The sequence below is a fragment of the Ochotona princeps genome, chromosome 21, assembly GCF_030435755.1.
Source record: "Ochotona princeps isolate mOchPri1 chromosome 21, mOchPri1.hap1, whole genome shotgun sequence".
NCBI classification, from domain to species: Eukaryota; Metazoa; Chordata; class Mammalia; order Lagomorpha; family Ochotonidae; genus Ochotona; species Ochotona princeps.
The window spans coordinates 36,334,834-36,352,431 of record NC_080852.1 but is presented as its reverse complement, the minus strand read 5'-3'; the positions used below and the strand labels follow the sequence as shown (position 1 = coordinate 36,352,431).

The following is a 17,598-nucleotide window of genomic DNA, read 5'->3' as shown; positions in this document are numbered from 1 at the left end:
ACAGCTGACCCGGACGGTCTCTAAGCTGGCCTGTCACGCTGCAGCGCACCAGGCCCCATCCCTGGGGGCCCTCCTAGGCGCTGCTGGCATGGGCCCGAGGCTGACCACGCCGTTTCACAGGCACCTGTCGCACCATCCCCAAGGAACCAGGTAAGGCGATGCTCAGAGAGCCAAGTGCGTGGCCCGGCAGCGTGGGAGCTGGCTAAGGACCCAGGGTCCTGCAGACTTGGTCCAGATGGAAGGCTCTGTGGGGGTCTGAACAGCAGAGGGATGCCAGGGAACCAGAAAGCCACACCACATAGCAGTTTTCAAGGTTTTACTTAAACACAAATAAAATGTGCACCCAAGCTGCTCATTCATTTTCTTCACTGCGCAGCCTGGCGTTGGGGTTGGTGACTCTGACGGCCAGCTGGGCTGCCCTTTCCACGATGGCTTTGCGGTTCTTGGAGGAGACATTGTGGGCAATCTCTGCGCAGTAGGATCTGGAAGAGAGGCAAGAGGTGAGGGGAGGCCAGGCCTGTACGCACGCAGAGAAGCCCACGAGACTGTGCCTCGGCCACTCACCCTGCAGCCACACAGCCAAGTGCAAAGGCTGCTGGGAAACAGCTGCACATCAGCCCGAGTGCCCCCAGGCCCTCAGAGCCTGGTGCCGCCCTGGCCCCTACAGCCCTCCACTACTGTATTCATGCCCACTGCACAGGAGACGAACCCAAGGTCCACAGCAAATACAGGGGCTGGGAGGAAGCCAGGCGAGACGCCCGGTCAGCCCTGCCGCCCAGCAGGCCCAGCCCGTGAGCAACTTTTTCCAACAACCCACATAAGAGCACATCCCGACTCTCCCTACTCTCCGAAAACCCAAACCCAGAATCAACATTTTGTTTTCTGTATCGGAAAGCATTTCAGGTTTCCATTCAGCCTAATCACTGATATTCAAGCAACATCAGACCTCGCATTTTTAAGCACCTGTCCTTACTAACCTGCACACCCAATGATGCCACCCACAGCACGGCTGGCAGTCTCCATGACACACGGGACGGACATGCAAACTCCCACCCGGCCTCGTCTCCGTGTTCTCCCGACCACTGCTACATAGCCAGCTTTATGAAGTGCCCCTGCTTTTTAGTCACTTGGGGATAAATGCCCAGAGATGGAACTTGCCAGATCAAAGGCCAGTGTCTATAAGCACACTCAGGCTACTCTGGGGCGCCATGGCAACCACACAGCGGCCACTTTTCTCACAGCAGGTTTGCCTTTTGGCCTCCAAGCAGTGCTCAGCTCAGCTCAGCTCATTACTGCGGCCTGGCCATCCACCATGAATCCTGACATTTTTACAAAAAATTCTAAGCATTCTCACAGAGATTATCAATCTAAAACAACCACCTCAAAACATCAGAGCCACCAACTCCCTGCTTCCGTGCCTGGGTGATCACAGCAACGCGGCAGGCTCCTGGCCTCAGCCTGGCCAGCTGAAGCCATCTGGGGCGTGACCGTTTCAGAAGTGGGCAATGTCTGGACTCCTTCACCCATTCTCTCTCCCCCTGCCTCTCCAATAAAAATCAATCTTACAATCCACTGGTTCTCTCTGAACGCCCGGCCGGAAGTGGAAGTGGGAGCTGGAGCTGGGCCTGTGGCTATGGAGCAGGCTTCACACTCGGCCCAGGACACAGGCCTCTCGGGCAGCAAGGTGCTGTATGCAGAGCCTGACCCAAGACACCACTGGGGAACTAGCAGAGCAACCCCGCCCTCGTGCCGCCCCCACCTCAGAGCAGCCCTGCCCCCCAGGCCCTCAGAACACCCCCGCCCTCATGCTGCCCCCCGCAGCACTCACTTGTTGCACATGAGCAGCACCTCCAGCTCCTTGACGTTGTGCACCAGGAACTTGCGGAAGCCGCTGGGCAGCATGTGCTTGGTCTTCTTGTTGCTGCCGTAGCCGATGTTGGGCATCAGGATCTGCCCCTTGAACCTGCGCCGCACCCTGTTGTCGATGCCTCGGGGCTTCCGCCAGTTCCGCTGCAAGCAGCAAGGGACGGTGAGCCCCCAGAGAGGCAGCTCTCCCCGGGGCCCAGGACTTGCTCACAGGCACACCCCTCCGCGTACCGGGCCCGCAGGTGGCCTGCCCCGCTGACCCCGGGCACCCCCACCCCGCTCCCGACCCAGCAGCAGCACCTTGATCTTGACATAGCGGTCAGACTGGTGCCGGATGAACTTCTTGGTCCTCTTCTTGACGATCTTGGGCTTCACCAGGGGTCTGAGGGCGGCCATGGCGCCTGCGGGGAAGCGGCGGGGCCACGGGGTCAGCGCCCACTGCCCGGAGCGCGGCGCACGTGCTGTGGCGGAGCGTCTTCCAGCCGCCGGGCACGGGGCGAGCCGGGGCTGGAATGGGGGGCTCCGCGGCCTCGCTCTCCCTCCCCGCTGCCGGAGCTGCCAGAGCACTGGACCCTCTGCAGACGCGATCCGGGGAGGTCGGGGCGCCCCCTTCGCCCACCCCTCACCCCGGCGGCCACTGCTGCTGCCCAGCGCCCGGCGACTTCTGCGGGAACCCAGATCGGCAGCCGCTTGCCCCGGAGCCCGCCCCCCATCTTCCTACTCCCGGGGACGCACGAGCCGACCCCACTCGCAGCCCAGCCACCCCACGTGGGCCGCCAGGGACCCGCGGGTCCGAGCCACTCCTCGGCCCCAGCAAGCCAGGCGGCCCCAGCCCGCAAGGCCTCACCGCGGCCAGGGCCGCTTCCCCGTCCCCGGCCACCCGACAATGACCATGCCCACACGGGACACCCGCGGGAAGGAAAGCCTCCTCACGAGAAGCTGGCCGGGCCAGAAAAAAAGCCGCGGAGACGCGGATGAAAGCCGATTCTCACTCACCGGGAAGGAGGCTGCCACCGCGGGAAGCAGCAGCGAGGAAGAGAAGGGAGGGCGGCGCGCAAAGGCTGATGGGACGTAACCTCTCGGACCCAGCGGGGAAAAGGCGGAACTTCCGGGCCCGTCAGAGAAAATAAATACATGTCAGTGCTGTAGAACGTGCTGGAAATAGCTGTATTGCAAGACATGGATGCCTACGGGTACAACTGGAAATTCATCTTACCTGTCCTCAGGACTACATAAAAAGTCTGCTACTTCTCAGAGCTAAACGGTGTAGCGGCAAATTTACATCCGCCAGAAGTGGAAGCCGAAGCCGGACAGCTTCCGCCCGCTTTTCGTCTACTGCCAAGTGCGCTTCCTAGTGGCCGGGAGGGAACAACACGAAGACAGGTGAGTTTACATTTCGCATGTACAGCATTTAGGGCTGCCTCAGTTGAACCAATGGGGTTTAGTGTTTTTATCGCAATCCTATAAGGTGGTCCTATTATTATCTCCGTTTTGCATATGTGGAAAATGAAACTTGGAGACTGGACTCCAAACTCTACATTTGACCAACCAGTTGTATCTAGTTTGTCGTTCTTGATCTGTTTGGCTTAGCTTTTGTGGTTAAGAGGATTGTGAAGTTCAGCTATCAGGAGAAAAATCAAAAACTTGGCTTCCCAACTGAAACATAATACGGATGTCACTGGTGATGTTGACAGCGGCGTCTCCAGGGGCCCAGATGGGGACACAAGTGGTGCTCCCTCTGGGGTTGCTGAGGGCGGGGGGAGGGGAGGGAGGGGAGCTTTTGTCCGGGAGGGGATGCCAGAGGAGACCCTCAGAAGTGGAATGTTTGCTGGGCTGCTGGGGTTGAGCTGGAGCCCCTGGGGTATGTGGCTGTGGCTCCCTCTCCCCCACACCCGCGTGGGAGACCTTGGAGGAAACTCCTGGCTTCAGATTGGCTCAGCTTCAGCCGTTGCGGCCACTTGGGGAATAAATCAATGGATGGAAGATCTTCCTCTCTGTCTCGCCTCCTCTTGTATATCTGACTTTTCAATAAAAATAATTAAAAATAAATAAAATAGGGCTCGGCAGCGTGGCCTAGTGGCTAAGGCCCTCGCCTTGATCCCATATGGCCGCTGGTTCTAATCCCGGCAGCTCCACTTCCTCTCTATCTCTCCTCCTCTCAGTATATCTGACTTTGTAATAAAAATAAAATAAATCTTTTAAAAAATAAATAAATAAATAAAATAAACCATACCATGGAGGTTGGGAGAATGCCAATATGGTTTATTGGGGGGGGGGGGACGGCAGAGCTCAGGAGAGGGAAATAGTTGCACACCAGTCTGTCCCTGGACACACCCGCACACCCACCTTTGGGGACACTGGATATCTAGGCAGGAGGAGCTGGCCCTCAGCCATGCCCCTGAACCATGTCTCTTTTTTTGACACTCCTATGACGAGGGCTCTGGGTCACTCGCCACCCTGCCTGCTGTCCAAGGCTGCTCGGGTGCAGCACCTGGGCCATCCTAGTTAAGGAAGTAGACCTTGGCGGAATCATAGTAGGCGTGGGTCATATAGTCCTTGTCCCTCAGAGGCCACCAGTGGTCTGGGTGGTAGGTGGCAGGGTAGGCGTGGGGCTCGCGATGGACACAGCTGAAGAGCGCCAGGCTCCGATCCGTGGTCACCGTGGGTAGGTAGAGGCGCAGCTTATCCAGGAGGTGACCTGGCCAGAAGGAATTGGCGCGGGTGTACTGCTGCAGGCCGCTGGACCGCTTCGCCTTCAGTTTCCTGGCAGGGGAGGGGACACGGGGTAGGTCGTGGCAGAGGCCCCATGGGGCAGAGGCTGCTTCTCAGTCATCATGCCAACCAGGACCCAGACAGAGCATAGCACTGTGCCCAGCACCTCAGCACCCCGGTGCTTGCCACAGTTGTGTGAGGGCCCAGGGGCCCACAGGGGCTGTCTTTTCCCCAGTCAGGTAGGCAGCCGCTGGCTATGTGCAGGCTCAACCTCCAAGCTCTCCAACATGCACCTGTCTCAGCATGAACCTTCTGGCGGTGTGTGGAGAGCAGCCTCCAGGGCCAGCCCGGATGGTCCAGCTTCATGCTGCACCACCTAAGGGACGTGAGGCTTTGAGGAAGGTAATTAACCTCGCTGTGCCTTAGCTTCAGCCTTCCGTGCAGCAGGTGTGCCGGGGTGGGGAGGGATGCTCAGAGGACTGGATTAGAGGGATACAGGGACTTCAGCCGAGCAGTGCCCGCCTGGACTCTGAGCCCCAAGGGGGTGCGCAACACGTGGAGTCCCAGGCAGCCCTTCCAGTGCGAGGCGAGCCCACCTTCCCACCTTCCCAGGAGAAGGCTCTGCTGCCCACCTGGTGAACTCCTCGAACTCCCTGAAGAGCATTTTCTTGGTTTTCTTGGGTGTCTTCCTGGTGGAGGAGAGAAGACTTTTGGTTAGGTGGGGAGATGGACACCCATGGGCTTTGGGGAAGCAGATCTGGAGCCAGATTTTTGACTCACAAACAACAGTTTAGCACGAGTTTCCTCTGTCTGGGGATGGGCCCAGGACTTCGCCTCTGGGCTCCAGGCGACCAGGCAGCTGCACACATCGGCCGGACTTGGCCACAGAACCTGGCTGCTTTGGACAGGTCACTTCTTCCCCAGAGCAGAGGTCCTCAGAGCAGTTCTGCTTGATGTTTGGTATTTCCTAGCTGCTGCACTGAGTCCTGCTGCTCCCACCGAGCCTGACCCAGCCTCCAGGACCAGGGTGGCCACACTGACCTGCCCAAAGCCTGGCCAGCAAACTTCAGTCATCAATGGCAGCACCCCTACCCAAGGAAGGTCAGAGATTTCATTACGGGAATGTGAAATCAAAAGATACATTTTGGTACAGCCTTTAGAAAATGTCTGTACAGTTCCTCCGTAATATGCATTTCCTATGAACCTCCTGAAGAGCACATGTATCTATAGGAATTTTTCACCAAAGTCTAATTCCATTTCCCATGAACTTTCTTTTCTCCAAGATTTATTTATTTGAAAGGCAGAGTTACAGAGAGATGGAGACCTTCAACCCATTGGTTCATTCCCCAAAGGGTGCAATGGACAAGACCAGACCCGGTCAAATGCAGGAGCCAGGAACTTCCTGTGGGTCTCCCACGTGGGTGCAGGGATGACATAGGCCATCCTCCTTGTGCTGTCCCTGGTGCACTGGGAGGGAGCTGGATGGGAAGTGGAGCACCGGCGCCCATATGGGATATGGTGCTCTACAGACGGAAGCTTTACTCAACACTGGCCCCGTCGTTCCCCCTGTCCCGCCATGGAGTTTGGGAAGTATACTTGTACACTTGGTCTTTGAATCTGTTACAACTCACACAATGAAGCAAGACAGCATTTGTGTCCCTCCTTAACCTAGAGAACCTGCGTGTATCCTTTACAGCTCTCTTCAGCCCAGGCAAAAGAGCCTCTTGCCCAGTCTTCACCCTTTGCTGCGTTCATGGCTGGAAGCAGCCCAGTGAGCCAGCACTGGGAGGAGGGCCTCGCACCATCAGAAAGGCCTGCTATGCCATCTACCTGCCCCCCCCCCCCCCGTGGGTCTGGGCCTGTTTCCCCGCTGGACCAGGGCAGGAGGGAAGCAGCAGCCCCATCGCTGACAAGTGTTTTCTGTGCTGCTGCCGTGTGTGTGTGTGTGTGTGTGTGTGTGTGTGTGTGTGTGGCCAGGCGGTACTGGGTGGGAAACTGTTGGACCCATTTTACACATGGAGCTGCTGAGGCTGACAGTGGAGCAGCTTGTCCCTTCAGCCCAAGGCCTCACCGATATCTGTTCAGCTGCACCCTTGCCCAGGATTCAGGAACGCCCCGTGGTGTCAGGTGCTGGGGAGGGCCTGGCCACTTGCTCTCCTGGCATCTGGCTGGACACCCTGCCTTCCCTCACCCCTCCCTCCAAGGCTGGCCCGACAACTGCAGGGGTGCGTCACTGTGCTCTCCCTCCTGCAGACACACCGAAGTTGTCCACATGTTGTCACCTACTGCTTGGCCCAGGCCTCGGAAGCCTCATGCTGGTCTGGGGGCCAGCCTGGGCCCTGGCCGTGCCTGGGGCAGAGTAGCAAGGGGTGCTCCGTTGGCCGAGAGAAGTGGCCCTGTTCACTCCATCCCAGGGCCATGTGTCTGAGCACCATGGACAGGAGGGCAGCTGTGTGTAGGGGCGGGGAGGTGGTCCTGCTGCTAGCACGCATGCCACGGGTGATGCTTGGCATAGCATGACACCTCAGACACACTGAATGAAGGGACAGCCAGCGGGCAGGTGGCCAGGCGCAGGAAGAAAGCAGGCCTGGTACTCAGCTTGTCCGTTTTGTCCATCTTGGAGCCAAGCTCGTGGCCGTGGGCCAAGTCCAGGGCCTGGTTCCAAAGGAAGGCCTTCTTGTCGGAGTAGTAGCCACCGGGCTGCCGGATGGGGCGGATCTGGTCCTTCTGGAAGACAATCTTGTCTCCCGGATATAGCAGGGCTGTGGGCAGGGAGAGAGATGTGTCAGACGCCAAGACTGGGGCTTCTTGTGTTGCTAGCCCTGTAAGTAAATTTACACTTTTGTTTTTAACAAATTTTAAATTAACATAAAGAGACCAGATTTCATGTAGTTCATAGACACAGTTCTAACAGAGTTATTTCAAGTATGAGATGTTCTTTCTTTACTTATATACATATGTATTTTTAAAAACTGATCTATTTACTCGAAATGTTAAGAGTTACAAAGGATAGCATAGTGGCTAAAGTCCTTGCGTTGCATGCGCCAGGATCCCAGATTCTAATCCCGGCCGCCCCACTTCCCATCGAGCTCCCTGTCTGTGGCCTGGGAAAGCAGTCAAGGACGGCCCAAAGCCTTGGGACCCTGCACCCGCATGGGAGACCCAGAAGAGCTCCTGGCTCCTGGCTTCAGATTGGCTCAGCTCCAGCCGTTGTGGCCGCTTGGGGAGTGAACCATCGGACGGAAGATCTTCCTCTCTGTCTCTCCTCCTCTCTGTATATCTGCCTTTCCAATAAAAATAAATAAATCTTTTTTAAAAAAAGAGTTATAAAGGGGGAAAAAAAGAGTTACAAAGAGATAGGGAGAAAAAGAAAGAGCTCAGGGCTGGTGCAGTGACTCAATAGGTTAATCCTCTACCTACCAGCGCTGGCAATCATGTGGCAGCCAGTTTGAGTCCCAGCTGCTCCATTTCCCATCCATCTCCCTGGCAATGGCCTGGGAAAGCAGCAGAGGATGGCCGAGTCCTTTGGCCCCTCACCCATGTAGGGGACCCAGAAGCAGCTCTTGGCTCTGGGCTCTGGGCTCTGGGTTAGTCCAGCTCCAGCTGGTGCAGCCATTTGGGAAGTCAACCGGTGGATGGAAGATCTCTCTGTCTCTCCTCTCTCTGATCATCTGGCTTTCCAATAAAAATAAATGAATACATCTGTCTCTCTCTTTTTTTTAATTGGAAGTCAGATTTACAGAGAGAAGGAGAGATACAGAGAAAGATCTGTCCACTGGCTCACTACCCAAACAACTGCATTGGCCAGAACCAAGCTGATATGAAGCCAGGAGTCAGGAGCCTCCTCTAGGCCTCCCACACGGGTGCAGGGTCCCGAGGGCTTGGGCCGTCCTCCACTGCTTTCCCAGGCTATAAGCAGGGAGCTCGATGGGAAGCAGGAGTGCCAGGAAAAGAACCAGCGCCCATACGGGATCCTGGCGCGTGCAAGGCAAGGACTTTAGCCACTAGGCTACCACGCCAGACCCAAATCTTTTTTAAAGACAAAACGAAACAAAAAAGGTGGGGGGAGAGAAAGAGCTCTTCCATCTGCTAGCTCAGTCTCCAGACCACCAAGGTGACCAGGGCCGGGCCAGGCGGGAGCCAGAAGCTCCATCCTGGCCTTCTTGCTTCCGGTGCTGCAGCACGTGCCTGCAGGGCTGAGGCCGGCAGCCCCGCTTCCTGCCCCTTCCTCCCTCCCAGTGTCTGCAGAAGCTCCAGGAGCCAGGTGTGGCCTGGAGGAGTGGCACGGACTACGGCAGCCAGCATTTGCATCAAAGTCCCCTCTTCTGTCTTAGATCTGCTCCCTGGAAGCTAACCTAAGAACTCCCTCACCCAGCAGCCTGTGACCCTAGAATGCTAGCCCAGCTTGCCAGGCTCCAGGTTCTAGACCCCCTCTCCTCCCCTCCTTCTCCGCAGCGCCACAGGCACAGGCTGCACCTGCCCGGGGCTTGTCACGGGTTCCTACCTCTCATGAGGATGTCCTCTGTCAGCGGGAGGCTGTAGATCGCACAGAGCTTCCAGCACTGCAGGTAGACCAGAAAGGTGTCCCTGCGCGTCTTGTCCAGGATGGCCCGCATCTCCCCGGACAGGGTGGAAGGCAGGCAGTGGTCGTCGATGTGCTGGTTCCCGCAGCGCACCAGGCGGCAGCGCTCCGCGTACTGGATGGCCGGGATCACCTGCTGCGAGGCGCACACAGAGCCGACATGATTCAGGCCGGGCTTGGGCTCCACTGCCTCCCCACTCCCTCGTCTCGGTGAGGGGCTGCGGCTCAGGTTCTGACGTCAGTGTTGCATGCGGTCACGGCTCCCGTGAAAAGCACGGAAGGGCAGAGCCAGCAGCTGTGCTTGCACAGCGCCATCCACGCACGTGCGTGGGGCTCTGGGCCACAACACTGAGGCCCCAGGGGCATCCTACTGAACAGTGACATTCGAGCCACATTCCGGCACAGAGGCCTGAGCCCCAAGCTGCTCCTTGGGCGGCCCAGTACCTTCTGCTGGCGCTTCCTCTCGCGGTACCGCTTGCCCACGTCCTCCATCTCTTCCAGGGTCAAAGGTCTCGCCTCCGTCTTGATGTCGACTTCAGGCACCGTCAGGAGGTCCATCTTGGGAGGCAGGGAGATGGAATCTTTCTGTTTGTTCAGTGAAGCCTGAGAGAGCAGTCTCTTCCTGGCCAGGAGGTAGTCTGGAAGGATAAGAGGGTGGCTGCGGGGCCGGTGCTGGGCAGGTGCTGGGCAGGTGCTGGCCTGTACCAGGTGTGTGGTTCCTTCTGCTCACATGTCTGGTTAGCGCCCACTAAGACAATCTCCCGGCTGTGGCCTCCCTCGCCTGTGCTACCCTACCGTTCTGTGGCTCATCTCATCTTCTGTCACCTGTTTCCACCAAGTGGCAAATGGGACTCTCACAAGATAGGCAATTGGAGGACGCCGCTCTCTTGTCCTACCCTAGGGAACCCTCGGGAAAGGCTCGCTGCTGCGGTCAGGGGGACCCCGAGGGCTGACCCACTGCCTTTGGACTGGGCCTCACCGGTCCACGAAAGGACACAGTAACTCCTCCTGAGTCGATCTGTGAGCCTAGAAATCCCAGAGGCTCAGCCAGCATCCCGGAAGCCAAAGTGGAAGAACACATTCAGAAAGTGAGTGTTGGAGGAGAAGTTGGGGCTGCCTGCCCTGCAGACTGGGGAGGCAGTGTGGGTGTGCGCGCACGTGTGTATGTGTGTGTGTACGCACACTCCTTGGCCGTGGGCACGGTGCTCCTCTGCTGCGTCAGGCACCACCTCTTGTAGGTGCTGGTGAGGACCTCCAGGGTGATGGCGCTGTGCTTGCCCAGAGAGCCCAGGTAGATCACAATGTCCTCCACCTCATGCTGCATCAGAGGGATCCTCATCTGGGGAGGAAGGACATGCCCCCTGCAGGTGGGCTCCTGTCCCAGTGCCTGTCCCCAAGGCCGAAGCCTGAGCGCCCTGCGCCCGACCCTCCTTTCCTGGTCCCTGGACACACGGAATTCTGGCCATCCACCCTCACCCTCCGGGGCTCCAGCCTCTCTGCCTTCAGAACCCCGTCCAGTAAGGTCTCCACACGGATGACAGTCTGCACTCCCTGCGGTCCTTGAGTTGTGTAGGGGATGGAGAGGAAGGGGGTGGGGAGGGCACAGGTGCACCTGCCTAGTTGGGCCCAGCAGGGAAGTGGGTGACACTCACTGCCTTCAGAGCCAGGATGAACTGCTCCCTGGTAATCTTGTGGTGCTTGTTCCAGTCGGCTTTGTTAAATACATCCAGGATCTCAATCCTGCGGTTGTGCAGGTAGGAAAACATGACTGACAGGGACGAGGGCCTGGGCAGGCGGAGCTGGGGCACTGTCCAGCGGGAAGAGATATGGAGGCCTTCCTTCTGCAAGAGGAAGAGAATGGAGGTCAAGGAGAACATGGGGTGATAGACCAACAACAAAGCTGGGATCGCAGGGCCAGCGAGAAGGGGAGAGAAGCCAGGTGCAGTGCCAGGGGCATGGTGTTCAGCGCAGCTTGGGGACCCGTCATGACAGCATGCCAGGACCCTGGGCAAGCTGGCAGCGTTGAGCTTCCTCAGCTGGCTTGACGTGATGGCACGTCTCCGGAAAGAAGGCCAGCGTAAGAAGATGGCCACTGTCCATGGAGGGTTCTTTACATTCCTATTGCTGTATGAAGCCGCTGCTATGAACTAATCCACTTGGATGTCACAACAGGCCTGAGAGGTGGGCTCCGTGGTTACCCCCACTTCACTGATGAGCAAACCTAGGCTCCGCTGGCCCAGCCAGGAAGCAGAAGAGTTGAGCTTAAATCCGTTTCCTGACCCCATTTCCCAACTGAATCAAGAGAAGTTTCATGTGGTTGTATTGCAAGGGGAGCCACGCAGACACGAGGTGCTGGTACTGACTTGGTCATTCCCTGTCTCTGTGGGTCTGGCAAGCTTCGGTTTCCACATCTGCAGAAGGAAGATCTTCTCCCAACCTCACCATTGTGAGCATCACAACAGCCCGGTGCACAGAGCACACACATAAACAAGAGTATGCTAACGTAACTTTTTAACAAGACTTAGAGTTTGGAAGGCAGAGTTACAGACAAACAGGGAGAAACACACACAGAACAAGACAGAGAAAGACAGAGACACACAGAGAAAGAGAGGGAATCTTCCACCTGCTGGTTCACTTCCAAAATGGCTACAATGGGCCAGGCTGAAGCCAGAAACCTGAAACTCCATACAGGTCTCCCATATGGGTGGTAGTGGACTAATACTTGGGTCCTCTGTTGCTGCTTTTCCAGGTGGATTAGCAGGGAGCTGGACTGGATGTGGAGCAGCCAGGACTCAAACTGGCAGTCACGTGGGATGCAAATGTTGTAGGCAGTGGCTTAAACCACTGTGCCACAACACTGGTATCAACAATGAGGGTTTTTATTTTTATTTTTTTTTAAGATTTATTTTTATTGGAAAGGCAGATCAGATTTACAGAGAGAAGGAGAGACAGAGAGAAAGATCCTCTGGTTCACTCTCCAAATGGCCACAACAGCCAAAGCTGAGCCAAACTGAGACCAGGCCTGTCTGGGCCAGGATGAGCCAGGAGCTTCATCTGGGTCTCCTATATAGCTCTCCTATATAACTCTCTCACTGGGCCATCTTCCAGCGCTTTTTCCAGGCCTTAGCAGGGAGCTGAATCAGCAAGACATGAACCGGTAGCTAGGCAGCAGCTCTATGGCTAGGTCACAATGTGGGTCCGTTCCCTTCTCTATTTTTTTCCAACAGGCACTGCCATCTTCTTGCTCTGGTCCCTCCTGGCTGTGCCCACTAGGGGGAGCCAGCGGCAGCCACCTTGTGGGGATGCTCAACCAGAATATTGGTAAGGGAGGAGCTGAAGTCACCTCCCAGCAGCCCTGTGTGAGCCAGCCTGGCAGTGGATCCCTGTGCCCCCAGGGGAGACTGCAGGTGACTGTGGCACAGGCCAATTCTTGACTAACATCCCAGAGGACACACTGAATTAGAAGCCCCTGCTCTGCTGCTCCCAGATTCTGGCATCTCAGATACTAGATGTACTAATCAATTCGTGCTGGAGACCTTGTTATACGCAAACAGGTGACCAATGCGCCTCCTCTCAGGGTTTAGGTCACCCTTCTGTGAAATCGGGCAAGCCATTCCCATCCTACCCTCACAAAGACAGGAAATCCCTAATGCCCTTGGTGACTTTGGCAAATGGGGCTGCTCACCTTGACAGCCCTGCTAAGGGTCAAAGGGTCCTCCAGTTGAGCAGCCTGCTCCCTGTGGACCATGTGTAGGACCTTGGCCTCGAGAGGCGTGACGTTGGCCTTGTTCTGCAGCCACTTCTGCAAGTCACCGAAGGTGTCCAGCTCCTGCTTCAGCCTCAACGTCTTGTTTAGCCAGCTCTTCCTGTCCTCCTGCAGCTCTTGGCTGCCTCCCGGTTCCAGGGCTCTGCTGCGGGGGACGGGCAGTGGCGGAGCCTGGGGCTGAGGGCGGGGGCTGGTGGGCGAACGCTCCCCCTGACCCAACACGGTGATGACCCTCCGTCGGCTCTGAGGCAGGCACAAGTCCTTTCGCTTGAACTGCTTGAAGCAGTGGGCAGTGAATGGCTCAGGATTGAAGGCGGGCACCTTGCTGGTGCCTTCATCTTCGATGGATGAGTGGTAGAATACTGTGGGTAAGAGGGTTATAAGGTAAGATCCTTTGCACAAAGGATGGGAAGGAAAAAGAAATGTTTCAGCATCAGGCTGGGTGCCAGGCTTTATCACTGCCTCGCTGCAAGGAGGAAGATAATTTTCACCTAACGTGCCTGGGCACACCCCAGAGCAGGCACCGATCTAAGTGCTTTATGAATCTTTTCTTATTTCATTCTCTCCACCTGCACTTGCCAACACTTCCCATGGGCCATGAGAATTAACTAGAAAAAAATGCAATCCTGATTAGCCAAGGCACCTTCCCGAGCAGGTAGGTGCTCAGGAGCTGTAATGTTGGGCTCTGAGTCTTGGCCATGCCCTGACTGGCTGCGGAGTGGGGGTGGGGGCTTCCACCTGCTGGTTCACGTCCTAAATGCCCCTAAGAACCAGGGCTGGGTCTCTCATGTGAGGCTTGTGCCCCACCTGCTGCCTCCCAGGCATGTTAGAAGGGAGTTGGATTCCAAGCACAGAAGCTGGGGCTCGCACGGGAACCAGGATCACCCAAGTGGCAACTTAACCCTCTGTGCCACTAGGCCTGCCCTGACCCTGCCCTCCTCTTCAGACCCTTCCTTGCCTTTCATTGGTCGTCAAAATAAAGCTCCAGGCCTCCCTTCTGTCCACCTGCCCCTGTCCCCCCAACCTCCCTTTCCTCCTGCGCCCCAGATGCCTTGAGCAAGCGATCCAAGCTCATCCTGCCTCAGGCTTTGGCCTAGGCTGCTCCTTGCTCACCCTCCACCCCAGCTCCTTCTCCTTCCTGCCGACGATCCACGCCGTGCGTGGAAGTCCAGGGCTGTCCGCTGGGGCAGCCCACGCCATGCCTGTGGCTTATCTGCTTCCTTTTCCTCTGTGAGTTACTGTGGGCTGCAGTGAGCTCTCTCCAGCTCGCCACAGGCCCCATCAAATCCTGTTGTTCCACATGCAGCTTGTCCTGCGCTGTCCTTAGCTCAGGCGCATGTCTGCCTTTGAGATTCCCAGCGTAACTCCAGCGTTTGAGGGCTATGAAGACCATGACCTTGCTTATTCCTTGCTGGAGCCACAGCCTTTCTATAGTACCTGGGGAGGCAGCCAACATCCGGTCAGTGAGTCAACAGGCAAAAGGACAGACCTAGCAGACTGTGACTGTGTCCATGACGGAAGTCCAGAGAGGTCCAAGATCACAGGGGGACTAGAATCCAAGCTGGCACCTGACCTCCAGTGTCCTGGTGCAATGCTCATGTTCACTCATCACCTAGGTGATGACCAGGGGACTTGGGAGTTCATCAAGGAGAGGGGTCGTGGATGTGAGCCTTAAAGAACAATCAGGTTTGAAGGCTGGAAAGGCAGCATGGGGAAAGGATGGATGTGAGGGTCACTAAACAGCTCTGCATGTTGGAAGCACACTGTGTGTACAGGAGGAAGTTGGTGTCATGGCAGTCTGTGAGACTCCCACCCCTCACTGGTCCTGTTGCTTCCACTTGCCAGTTCTTGGCCTACAGTCTCTTTAAGATGTACAAGGAAGTGACATTTCCTGGGGTCTGGCTTCCTAGGGTTTGTCCCTCCAACCAGGGTCTACAGAACTTCCTGGGCTGAAGCCCGGCCCTGTACTGCTCTGTTTCCTTTCCCCCACCTGTACCCTGCTCATAGGGTCACTGCTGCACTGGCTCCTGCCTGGCTCTGGTTTCAGTTAGCCCATTTGTTAGGCTGCTGCAGGGTATGGAGTTGCCCATGGTTGCCCTCTGGCCAAGCCCTTTTCATAGTTTGCAGTCCATCTCACACTTGGCCACGACAACCTCCCATGCAGTGTCATTCTAATGCTCTTTGAGGTCTCGTGTCCCCTGAGACCCCTGAGGGGTCCTTCAGTGTGTGGTTATGGACAGAGACCATGTGAAATGCTGGGAGGTCAGCTCTGGGGCCCACTCGGCTCTGAGTCAGGTGTGGCTGACTTTGCTAACAATGCGTCTCCCTTCTGAGACATGAAGTTCTCTAAGGCCGTGGCATCTAACTCTGCTGCCTGCTTCTTTGGAATTTCTACCAATAGGGCCTACCTCGTTCTCCCGGCAATAGATGCCCCCAAATACTCTCGGTACCTCTTTTCTGAAGTGTCTCAAGGCAGTCCTGAGTTTTCTTATGTTCTGATTCCGATCCCTCCCGAGGTCCCCTCCTCTCGAGCCGCTGTTCTTGCCTGCCACGTTCAGTGCCCGTCCAGGCATGTATGCTCAGGCCCCGCTCCTTCTCCCACTGGCCCCTCCACACTTGTCTTTGACTCTCTTTTAGCTGAGGACACACCTGTCAACCTTTATGACGTGAAATCGGCTCCAGTTTTAGACATGCGATTACTCCTAAAACATCTCCATGTGGGTGACTTTCCAAGATCGTAACCTTAATCAGCTAAGATTAGAATTGGGTCTGGCCCCCAATTCCCTCCTAACCAGTGCTCCTGGCCTGAGCCCCATCCCTGTGGGAAGACACCTCACCCAGGCTCCCCTCACTACCAGCAAGAGTTTCCCCTTTGACAGCTGCTCCTGTTCTCAGCAGTGTGCCCAGCCTGGCCCCTCTCTCCCACCCCCAAGCAACCCTGGCCTGACTCTTTCCCTGGGGCCCCAACCGGATCCCTGGGCTTGGCCAGTTTCTCCACTGCACACGGATGAGTTTTATGCCAGAGAAGAGGCACCAAGATTCCAGCCTTCAGGCTTGCTGGCCCCACAGCTCTCTCCCCACCCCACCACATGCCTTGGCCTTGGCTGACCACCCCCAATCCTGCCACACCCAGCAGCTTCTCCATCTCCTGGCCCACAAGCTCTTTCAGCATCTGGACCTCTCAGAGCTCTCTCGCTTCATTTCCAGGGACAGACTGCCAGTAGTTTCCTGAGGACACCTGGCCCCTGGAGTGCCATTCTCTTGCTCAGTTGCATTTCCTCTCTCTCCTGGTTTAGCCAATTGCTTCTGCTCTAGAAGCCCCAGGGTGTAAAGATGTCTTCCAGGGCGTGGAAGTGTTCCTTCCCACCCCCAATACTCTGTGGGTCTCTGACTCCTGCATGTGCCTCGGGACCGAGCCGCATTCACCCCTACTTTTTCTGGAATGATTGCTTAGCTCCATTCTACACCTCTGAAGTTCGATCGGACCTCCCGCAGCGAGGGAGGGCAACTTGACCCGGAACTGCCATCAGACTGAGGCGCGGACATCGCAGAAAGGTACCTGGCCAGCCTGGACTCGTGGACAACCTTTTACCTAGCATGGGAACGACACAATGAGATCTTAGACAACTCGCTGACCTCACACATTTCAGTGGGGCGCCGAGAGCTTGCTGCAGAGGGTGCTGCTCCCCGGAACTTAACGACCAGTGTCAACAGGTTCTTATTCACTTCGTATGAACCCTCTCTTATTGCGGCACTGGGCAAGCGAGCAGGGTAACAAACACAGTGCCTCCGGTTGAGCGCAGAGGCTCTATGTTGCCATGACTACGGACGCCTAGTGCTGGTTGACCCAAGGCCGCCACCTGCTGGCTACGGTCGGTAGCGGAGTGCCCCGGCTGCTGAGCGCCTTTGGGTTCTTCTGGCGCCACTTTGAGGAAGTCACGGAGAAATTACAGGCGTGCCAAGTCAGTGCCAAGGCTGGACACAGAATTTCTCAGTTGTGTCCAGTGCCCTTTGAATCTGGAGTAATGCACTTTCGGTCTTAGGAAAGTAATCTGTAGGAATCTTGGCAGATCTCCACTTTTTTCTTTAGGCCTTCATTTTTCCACCCAAGAAATAAGCCCTACCTGCTTCAAAGGGCTCTAAGAACCCACGCGAACTGAGGCCAGAGGTGAGTGTTTGGTATGCTTTCCTTCATGTGGCCGGCTGTCATGGTTTGGAATTAGGGAACCTGAGAACAAGGATAGTAATGACAAATGCTTGGAATGTCCACCAGCTGACAAAATGAGATGTAGCCATTCACTCAATGTCCGTAAAAACGGATGAAGTAGTGATGGACGCTACGACTTGAATGGATTTTCAGGATGGTGGGTTTCAGAAGGGAAGCCAGTCCCCAAAGCCCCAGGCTAGATACATCCATTGACAGGAAATGCCTGGATGGGTCCGATCTCCATGCCACTGAGTTGCCAGGGAGAGCGGTGGGGGCAGTTGTGGCTGGTTGCTAACAGGTGTGCGGTTTCTTTTAGGGTCATGGAAATGTTCTAGAACTAATGATAATGGTTGTGCTGTTAATGCACTAAGTAAATGCACTGGATTTTTTTTTAATATATTTTTTTAAAGATTTATTTTATTTTTATTACAAAGTCAGATATACTGAGAGGAAGAGAGATAGAGA

At 56.2% G+C, this 17,598-nt stretch overlaps 2 protein-coding genes across 4 annotated transcripts; both read right to left on the bottom strand.

Annotated features, from left to right (window-relative positions):
• Positions 1–301: 301 nt before the first annotated feature.
• Positions 302–2,973, bottom strand: RPL32 (ribosomal protein L32). 2 transcript variants are annotated; one of them, XM_004581319.2, is made up of 4 exons: positions 2,863–2,973; positions 2,167–2,267; positions 1,829–2,010; positions 302–482 (listed from the first exon to the last, which is right to left on the bottom strand). In XM_004581319.2, exons 2-4 carry the CDS (start codon positions 2,260–2,262, stop codon positions 353–355), a joined length of 408 nt encoding a protein of 135 aa, XP_004581376.1. In that variant the 5' UTR covers positions 2,263–2,267; positions 2,863–2,973; the 3' UTR covers positions 302–352. The 2 variants fall into 2 exon arrangements, with proteins under 2 accessions (XP_004581376.1, XP_012781369.1); XM_012925915.2 differs by lacking the exon at positions 2,863–2,973 and adding an exon at positions 2,800–2,857.
• Positions 2,974–4,123: 1,150 nt separating this feature from the next.
• Positions 4,124–16,505, bottom strand: EFCAB12 (EF-hand calcium binding domain 12). 2 transcript variants are annotated; one of them, XM_058678885.1, is made up of 10 exons: positions 16,394–16,505; positions 12,846–13,288; positions 10,813–11,001; positions 10,343–10,499; positions 9,605–9,798; positions 9,083–9,296; positions 7,173–7,340; positions 6,851–6,860; positions 5,211–5,267; positions 4,124–4,629 (listed from the first exon to the last, which is right to left on the bottom strand). In XM_058678885.1, exons 1-10 carry the CDS (start codon positions 16,470–16,472, stop codon positions 4,368–4,370), a joined length of 1,773 nt encoding a protein of 590 aa, XP_058534868.1. In that variant the 5' UTR covers positions 16,473–16,505; the 3' UTR covers positions 4,124–4,367. The 2 variants fall into 2 exon arrangements, with proteins under 2 accessions (XP_058534868.1, XP_012781279.2); XM_012925825.2 differs by lacking the exons at positions 4,124–4,629; positions 5,211–5,267; positions 6,851–6,860; positions 16,394–16,505 and adding an exon at positions 14,364–14,621 and having other exon boundaries at positions 7,022–7,340.
• Between the last annotated feature and the right edge of the window lie 1,093 nt (positions 16,506–17,598).